The 9,237-nt window shown below is 39.1% G+C and overlaps 1 protein-coding gene across 1 annotated transcript in view; it reads left to right on the forward strand.

The window, feature by feature from the left end:
* Nucleotides 1–8,702, forward strand: part of bcr (BCR activator of RhoGEF and GTPase) — a 72,033-nt gene extending 63,331 nt beyond the window's left edge. Inside the window, exons 15-23 of the mRNA XM_034895992.1 lie at nucleotides 353–450; nucleotides 1,331–1,462; nucleotides 4,169–4,228; nucleotides 4,979–5,088; nucleotides 5,988–6,127; nucleotides 6,805–6,939; nucleotides 7,035–7,140; nucleotides 7,905–8,067; nucleotides 8,212–8,702. Of these exons, the coding sequence (XP_034751883.1) occupies nucleotides 353–450; nucleotides 1,331–1,462; nucleotides 4,169–4,228; nucleotides 4,979–5,088; nucleotides 5,988–6,127; nucleotides 6,805–6,939; nucleotides 7,035–7,140; nucleotides 7,905–8,067; nucleotides 8,212–8,301 (1,034 nt within the window). The 3' untranslated portion in view covers nucleotides 8,302–8,702. The remainder of the gene's footprint in view (nucleotides 1–352; nucleotides 451–1,330; nucleotides 1,463–4,168; nucleotides 4,229–4,978; nucleotides 5,089–5,987; nucleotides 6,128–6,804; nucleotides 6,940–7,034; nucleotides 7,141–7,904; nucleotides 8,068–8,211) is intronic.
* Nucleotides 8,703–9,237: the final 535 nt, after the last annotated feature.

A 9,237-nucleotide genomic window follows, 5' to 3' on the forward strand; every position in this document is an offset into this window, starting at 1 on the left:
GAGCAAGCTCAGCTTTAATGTGATCACAGAGCAGTCTCCGGTGGAGACTTTTGGAAGTATGTGTTTCCTTCAGACTTAACTTTTATTTGAGGTTATTTTTTAAGTTTCACTACTTAAATGTCCGTTTAATTCATTAGAAGTAACTTATTTATGATTGTCGTTTGGTATATTTACTAAGTTACATAACGCTTGCATGAAACACATTTTGACATATTGAATTCATTCCTAATTTGCTTTCTGGCGATAACATCTCACATTCAGCTTGATTGCTACAGTACTGTAATGCTTCACATAGAACACTTCAGTAGCCATTATAAATGTTGTATCTTTTCAATCCTCTCCTCTTTATCAGATCTCTACTGCACATTGGAGGTGGATTCCTTTGGCTTCTTTTCAAATAAAGCCAAGACGAGAGTGTACCGATACACTACTGAACCCAAATGGAACGAGGTAAGACACCGTCACAATACATCCTGCAACTGTAGATATTGCAGTTGGAATAAAATGTCCCTGCAGAGTACGTATAGATAATAGAGGTGTCAATTATGAGTCAATTATGAAATACTTGATATTTTTAACGGTCTAATTACTAAATCACAAAAATGGAATTGCTATATATGCTGATATTTGTAAGATGTTACATTTCCTTTATTGGAAAACCATATCAGGATGCTTGTTTCTTTCCCACTAACAAAGACATACATGAACACATTTCCTTCTTGGAACAGTTTGTCCTGCCTGTCATGTATCTGACATCTGGTCTTGTAATCATTTAGTTGTCCATTTTTGAGGAAGCCCCTGCGGACGTATAGCAAAAACACACACACATTATGCATACCATATATGTGTGCAAGCAGACTCACAAACAAACAATCAAATAAATGGGAACTCCTGTACATGGCACAGCTGGATGTTGAAGGTTAGCACCACAGAGGCAGAGGAGCAGTCTGTGGAATCAGTTTTCCATCATGGACCCAAAGACTCTTTGAGGATTTTGCTTACCAGAGTGGAAATAATATCAGCTAACGAGGAGCTGCTGATGATGACTCACATCTGTCCAAATGCTAAGTGAACCAACATAGTGTGGGCCTCAGAACGATGTGCAAAACATATGCAGAGTGCTCCCGTATACAATTACAGAATCAAAATGTTGGTCAGTTGTGTATGAAATCAAATGTATGGTGGAGGCAGAGGTTGTAGGGTTTCCGGAGGTATATCGCCATTCTTGATATTCTCATCTTTATTAGTTTCATTGTACTCAAGGAAATCTTGGACATTTTTGCAAATCTGCCTACAAATACAGTACTTTGGTGTTTTTGCTTCCCCTCAGGAGTTTGAGATTGAGCTGGAGGGCTCTCAGACCCTGAGACTGCTCTGCTATGAGAAGTGTTACAACAAGACCAAGCAGAACAAAGAGGATGGAGAGAGCACAGATCGCATCATGGGGAAAGGACAGATCCCGGTATGACATTACGTCACCCCTCTCCCCCCCTCCCCCTCCCCCCACTCCCCAACAGACCCAACATGACTCATTACTGATAGGCAGTTATGTCACCATCGCTGCCACAGCATGAAATCCATATTATTGCTTAGTGAATAACTTAAACTGAGCATGATGTATAAATTGGCTGATTAGATGAATTACACTCATATGTAATGGATGGGTGGGGGTTGGTTATATTGTTATAGTGGTTACACTATGCTGTTCAGTGCATGTCATGAGGATGATGATCTGCAGCATTTTTGATAGAATGACGCAAATCTTTTATTTTCATGCTTCTCTGATTGGGAAAAAAAAAAACACAGCCACTATCCTCAGCAGCCTGGTCGTGAGACAGGCTGATCACAGGTTGATAGCCTATCTAGATAGCAGGTGATTAGGTTGCTAAGATGACGCCAGCCTGCAGGATAATGCCAAGTGTCACTCATGAAATCAACAGAGGGAATGCAAAAATACAGGAGAAAGAGAGTGAGAGAGAGAGATGGAGATACAGAGAGATGGAAAGATTTAGTCAGAAACATGAGGCTCTTCTTTTATTCACAGCCTACAAAAACCTTCTCTTACTCCACCACCCACATCAGGGCAGGTGTGTGTGTGTGTGTGTGTGTGTGTGTGTGTGTGTGTGTGTGTGTGTGTGTGTGTCAGAAAACCTTGTTTTGTGTGTCTCACACCTGGTTCATAAACCAAATCAGAATTTAAAACACTGAATACCAAACTTTTAGAGAAAATACTTAAGTTCTCTTTTTACATGAGTGATATTTAAATTAACCAACCATAGAACACATCGTATGGTGTAACGATAGCTTCATCTTGTGTCATGCACACACGGAATTCATGTGAGCAGTGTTTATTTTAAGCAGCCTGTATCCTGAACCCTGTTCAAATTGCAGTAGCCATCCCCAATAGGACAAGTCTCTTTGTCTGCCAAACTGTGAATTACAGTCACATACTCCATCTAGTGGTTCCTTTGGTAAACCTGTGACATGATCAATTCTTAATAGATGATGTCATTCAAATAAACCAGCCAGAGTGGTGAGAAAGTTGCTCACAAGACATAAATCCAGGGCAAGAAACTGCCACTTTCATCTTCAACAGAAGCCAGAGTGGCTGATAAATCTCACCGATTACTGCTCAGTTTCACTGGTTTACCAACTAAATAAATGTCTAGAATAAAATAAAGTTGTCAGTGTCAGGTAGCCTAACATACCATCCAGGTGTAAATTACCATTAACCTACCTAAATGTGTTTCTGACACATGCTAATATAGTGCAATTATTTATTTCTCCCAACACATACAGATCTGTGATTTTTTGGACATCTTAAAAACATGTTGGTTGGCCAAAATCTTAAGCTTTTAAAACATTTGTATTAGGAAGCAAAATGAGGTTTGCTGTTTTAAGTGGAATGTAATTCTTTGTAGATAACCGGCTCAAATGAAAGAGCACTTATCAGCAAAAGATTCAGTTATGAGAAACATGATCCAGCTTTGCACATAACCAGATGGGGCTCAGTCTGGGTAAACACACAACTTACAGTAAACTGTGTGTGTGTTTGTTTTGTTGTGCCAAGATGTGTGTGATTTTATTGCCCCATTTGGCATGTCTCTTTAGACCTGAGTGTGTTTTTGTGTTAATGTAGGCTCTTTAAAAAAATCAGATTGTCATATTTAGACAAATACAGTAAAGGGATGTAACGTAACCAAAACCCACCTTTGAACACATTCTACTTTGATAGAGGAAAGATTTTTATACTGTTGATGCAATTATAACTTAATGAACTGCTTTGTTGACATGATTGAATAGGACATAAGAATGCCTAGTGCTAGCAAAACAAATAAACATTTTAAAAAATCCAAGTAGTTGCAGCGGTTCATAAGAAAATAGTGAGACCATTGTCCATGGCCTATAACCTTCCTTAATTTCAAAAATGTTTAAAATATCCTGAAGAGCTAACAGACACGCAAACAAATGGGCAGTGGTGAGAGAAGTATTCACATCCTACTGCAAAAGTACAAAATTATTATCTAAATAAATAAGTAAATCTTAAAGCTTAAGTGTGTTACTTTTTTATAATAGTGAATGATCGTTACATTCAAGTGATTGCCAAAAAAGTAGCTACAAAGCTAATCAAGACTATCAACTCCACACAGCTCTCTTTCTAAGTACGGCTATGTTCATGTTTGTACGTCCGGCAACTTTCGTGCACAAAAACTCGAGACAATTACCTCTTCTCAAGACTCCATCATGTTTTTTTAATCTAGCCACTGTGTGGGGGAGGGGTGGGGGTGAAGGCTTGTGTCATGTGGATGCGCCGACAGAATTGTTGTCATTACTTAGAATTCCTCATGGGGGAGACAGAAACTACGAACTATACCTTTAGAAAAGCAACAAGTATAGCTGCAAAACTAATGTAGGTGAAAAGAACATTATTTGCCTATGAAATGTAGTGGAGTAGAAGTAGAATATAGCGGGAAGTGTAAATTGTATTTCAGTACATTACTTGAGTAAATGTACTACTTTTATGTAGTTATATTTCAGCACTGCAAATCGGAGTTATTAGTATGACTATTGACCTGTGGGAGATGTGATGAAATATCTCTTTAGTTTCAATGTAATATCACCCAATATATGCTAACATGCATGTGTCCTTTTGTGCTGCCTCTACCAGCTTGACCCTCCAACTCTCCAAGGCAAAGACTGGCAGAGAACGGTTATTCCCATGAACGGGGTGAGAACATTTATTATACCTCTTCTATTTTTACATAACTTTCCTGTATTTCCTCCCCTCATGTTTACAAAGTTGACATATTTGATAATTATCAAGGCGTCATTGTTACTTAGTTTCAATAGAGCCTCACATTTATATTATAGTTAGTCTCACTTTGCCAGACCGTCCTCCACGGTGCAGAGGAGGGTCTGGCTAGTCCACACAGCATTCTGGGATGGGTGGGAAAACGGGCTCTATCTGTAAAGTGTCTCGAGATAACTCTTGTTATGAATTGATACCATAAATAAAATTGAATTGAAAATGGAATTTGTTTATTGGCATTTGTTTAAACCAATCACAGTGCTAAGCTCTGACGGAGCTGCTGCAAAATAGCCTCGGGAAGGAACTTGTTTTGGAGCACCTTGTGTACGTTCAAAAGTTGTTTAAGTCATGCGTGAGAAAACTCAGACTGGACAGATAGTCTGGGCAGTTAACCATAGTTCTCATAAATCCCCCGGAGTTTAAAATTCTACCACAAAGAAAGCAGAAGGTAACGGACATCGGCGAAAATACATGCATCTGGCGGAATTTCATACAGCAATGAGAAAACAATCTCAGGGAAGTGGTTTAGCAGTGGATTTCTCTTTAAAGACTACATCTGGTTTCAACACGTTAGGATTTCCTCAAGATCATGGAAAGCCATTGCAGAGGCTTGTAACACTGTAACAGGCAAACCTGTTTTAACACAAAGCTCTTTTCTTCTTGTGTCAGATTGAGGTTAAACTCTCCATTAAGTTCACCAGCCGAGAGTTCAGCCTGAAGAGGATGCCCTCGCGGAAACCCATGGGTGTGTTTGGAGTCAAGATCACCACAGTGACCAAGTAAGTTGACATTTTAACACACTGTACTGTACTGTACCCTTAAACTCCATTTACCCTTCCTTCTAATGGTCTGATAGGCATCAATGGCACATTTGTATTCTCTAGTGACGTTCCTCAGGGCTCGACTTTTGGCCTCCTCTTCTTGTATGGATATGCTAATCTTTTTAATTTTTTTCCTCAAATCTCATAATGTTAGGCTGATGGTTTAAATTTCACGTGTCTCTTACAGTTTATGTTGCTGCGTGTCACATTTGCCAATTCGCTCTACAGACAGTAAAAAATAAAATAAAAACATGTATATGTTGCGTTATTGATCACCATATACCATCACCATATTCCAAAGCAAAACATCAAATGCATTGTATGGTGTAACTATAGCTTCATCTTGTGTCTTCATCTTGTGCTTGTAATGCATCATATGCATTACAAGCAGCCTGCCATTTATTTCCCACTTGCAGACTTAACACTTAAATATTTGTTTAATTTAACTTGTTGCCAGCTTAATTTCTTTGGTCAAAGAAGGAAAAGGGAGAGAAAGGGGGAGAAAAAATGTAGTAGAAGCATCAGTGCGTTATGTGTCAGTGTGTTTTTGGCCATTGTTGCTAATGAGTGGCTTAAATAAGGATAACAACAAGGTTTCCAGCAAAACTCAGTTAGCGCTATAGGTACAATGTTTCTACAGAAACACATGCAAAGAGTCAGAGCTAACTGCAAGTCCTTCCAGTAGCCATAACAATGCAAAACACAGCTTTGAGCCTTGTTCTTTTCTTGATCTTCTTTTTTTTTTTTCAATAAACAAAACATTTAGTGCCTCGTTGTTTATTCAGTATTTTTCTGCCGGTTGGTTTCACTTGATATAAATGGCTTGTTGGTGATCATTAATGTTTGTCTCCATACAGGCGAGAGCGCTCCAAGGTGCCCTACATTGTCCGTCAGTGCCTAGAGGAGATTGAAAGGAGGGGTATGGAGGAGGTGGGCATCTACCGAGTATCAGGGGTGGCCACTGACATCCAGGCGTTGAAGACTGCCTTTGACACCAGTGAGTATACCTTGCAAGTTTCATCTAATATAGTCAAAAAGCGTTGTATTTCATTTTTCACTTGTAAACGTGTCAATGTGACCGTATTTCTGTTAATATCCTTGGTGTGTATGTGTTGGAATTTCATGAAGGAATTCTTATTCCTATTCCAATTAGATTAAGTAGACTTGTTCTAAGATCCCTAAACCTTCATAGAAGGCAGGTAAACTGAAACATAGTTATAGTACTAAAAGATGATATTGTATTTGAACATGTACAATATTTACTGTCTTTATATTCCCCTATTGGGGTTATAATACTGCGACTGCCATGCATTTCTAGGAAAGAAGGCTGAGAGGATTAATTGACCGTCACCTGATGGAAACCCTTTTTTTCTCTTTCTGTTGCTCAGGTGATCATTATTGTAAATCTGTGTCTAACTGTGAGTTAACATGAGGTGTTTTCTCTGATGTGAAATGATCTAACCAAATTTTGGAACTAAATCTTTTTGAACTTATATTCTGTGTGTGCTAATTGTGAAAGTATTTGTGTGGAGTGTGTGTTTTTTTTGACATTGTCAGAATCTGAGAAGACGCATGACGACTGCTGCTTGTGCCGAGGTGTTTCCCCGTCTTATCATCTTCCTTTGTCATGGCTCAACCTCCTTTCTTCATGTTGTTCTTGTGTCTCTCCTGCAGATCATAAAGATGTGTCAGTGATGATGAGTGAGATGGACGTCAATGCCATTGCTGGGACCTTGAAGCTGTACTTCAGAGAGCTGCCAGAACCGCTCTTCACTGACGAGCTTTACCCCAATTTTGCAGGCGGCATCAGTAAGTCACAGAACTATCACCATTCCCAAACATAGCCAGAGCAAGTCGTTCATTTGCAGGATATGTAAAAACTCAATTCCTTTGGTTCCTTGCAGCCCTGTCTGACAGTGTTGCCAAAGAGAGCTGTATGTTGAACTTACTGCTGTCGCTGCCAGAACCCAACTTGGTCACATTCCTTTTCCTATTGGATCACCTGAAGAGGTAAGTAAACACACATGTTTGCATAAAATGTAGACAGGAATGCCCACATACACCAAAGAAAACTAATAAAAAAGATACATGCACTACAAAAAGCCATAAATATACAAGAGTTGCCTCCAACTGCAAACAAGTGTATGTACATAACTTAATATTTCAGAAAGGTTTTAATTTCATTTTTTTGTCCCTTTTGTTATCTAAATGTTGATATGATTTTTCAAACTTGCATGGAAGAAAAACTCCAAAAATCACGGTGACATAACATGCTATTCTCAAAATGGCATGATTTTGTAAAATGGAAAATGCAATGTTATAGCTGCCTTAATTATCAAGAAAATGTGAATTTCTGCGCAGGAGATTTAAAGATGTAGAGTCATAAGAAGAAAACTATTTATCTTTCATTGTTAAATTTGATATTTCTTTAAAGGCAAAACTATGGGGAAAGTTTAATTTGTGTTGGTAGGGCCATTAGCTAGCAGTATGTTGGATAGGCTAAGTAAAATAATAAAATGATTAGCATTGTTGTTGATTAATCTGTAATGGATTAATCTGTAGATTATTTTTATTGATTAATAGTTGAATAGACTATGAAATGTTCGAAAATAGAGAAAATTGTCCAATGTGGGATTCGCGGTTTGTAAGGAAACTGCTACCTGTTGCATTAACTGTTGCATTTAAACTCTTAGCATCTCTGATATTCAACACACAGACCCATCTTGTGCTCTTTTCATCTCTCTACGCCATTAATGGACTCCTCTTCTCCTCAGGGTGGCAGAGAAGGAAAACGTCAACAAGATGTCTCTCCACAACCTGGCAACGGTGTTTGGTCCGACCTTGCTGAGGCCTTCTGAGAAGGACAGTAAAATCCCCGCTAATCCCACCCAACCCATCAGTATGGGGGACAGCTGGTCGCTTGAAGTCATGGCCCAGGTAAGCCACACAGATCTTCTTCTGGCATTTTTGTCCTTACATTTTGTGAAGCTTTTTATTCTAAAACAAAAGGTGCTCCGCTAGCTGCACGGTTGAACAACCAAAACCTCATTTGTCTCTCTTCCTTTTCCTATCTCCTTGCAGGTCCAGGTGTTGCTGTATTTCCTCCAGCTGGAGACGATCCCCACCCCAGACAGTAAACGACAGAGCATCCTCTTCTCCACTGAAGTATAGAGCTAACATTGACTCTGCCAACTTGACGATTTAACTATGAAGGAGTGAAAAAGAGACCGAGCGTGGCTCAAAGTGAGCCTATAGTAGTATGTTTTTGAATTGACTGACCAGATTCCGTTACGCGCTCAGCTGGGAAGGATTGTCTGGGGCAATGCCTGCCCCCCTCAAACACAAGAGGGCGCCATTGGACCTCTGAAGCTCCTAGGACATGAGGTCCTTGTCGTTTATATCTGTCATTACCTGATATTTGATATGATTTCTTCTACCTTTAGTGATAATGCGGGAATGTCTGCCATCTAAATTTCTTTGTTGGTCGTAACATTGACCCTTTACAGCGGTGTAGACAGTTGTGGTTCAAAAACAACATCAAGGAGTTGTCAAAATCAATCCATAAGAGAACAAAATACATCTTTCTTGATTCTTGATTTAGTTTGCCAACAAATCAGACATTTTTTGGCAAAACAAATGTCTGTTGACATCAGACTGTGTTTATTTTGGACAATCATCGGCTCAAGGCTCCTGCAAAATATGTTTATTCATCTCAAACATTGCATCATGTTCTGCTGAGTCAAATTCTAACCGTGTCTTTCATAAACTCAGCGCATTGTTTCTGAGAAAGAGAAGAGGAGACATTTGTGCTGTTTGTAGAAGTTCGGTAAATCCAGAGCTGCCATGATACTGGCTTTTTTTTTTGTCAGGTAGCACCTGTTATGTTAAAGTGTTTACAACGTAAACAAACCCCGTTGGAGTCAAAGACAAAGCTCTAATAGGGGGACTGTAAGAGAAACAAAAGGAGCCCGATGATTAGTAATACACTGCAGTCTTTCATGATCAGATTTCAGCAAATTTCCTTCATTTGCGTTGTTTGTGTCTCAAGTCTTCACCTCGAAAATATCCAGGAAGCAATATATTTTCTAACATAGGAATTATCTGTGT

The sequence above is a fragment of the Etheostoma cragini genome, chromosome 16 (assembly GCF_013103735.1).
Source record: "Etheostoma cragini isolate CJK2018 chromosome 16, CSU_Ecrag_1.0, whole genome shotgun sequence".
NCBI lineage: Eukaryota > Metazoa > Chordata > Actinopteri > Perciformes > Percidae > Etheostoma > Etheostoma cragini.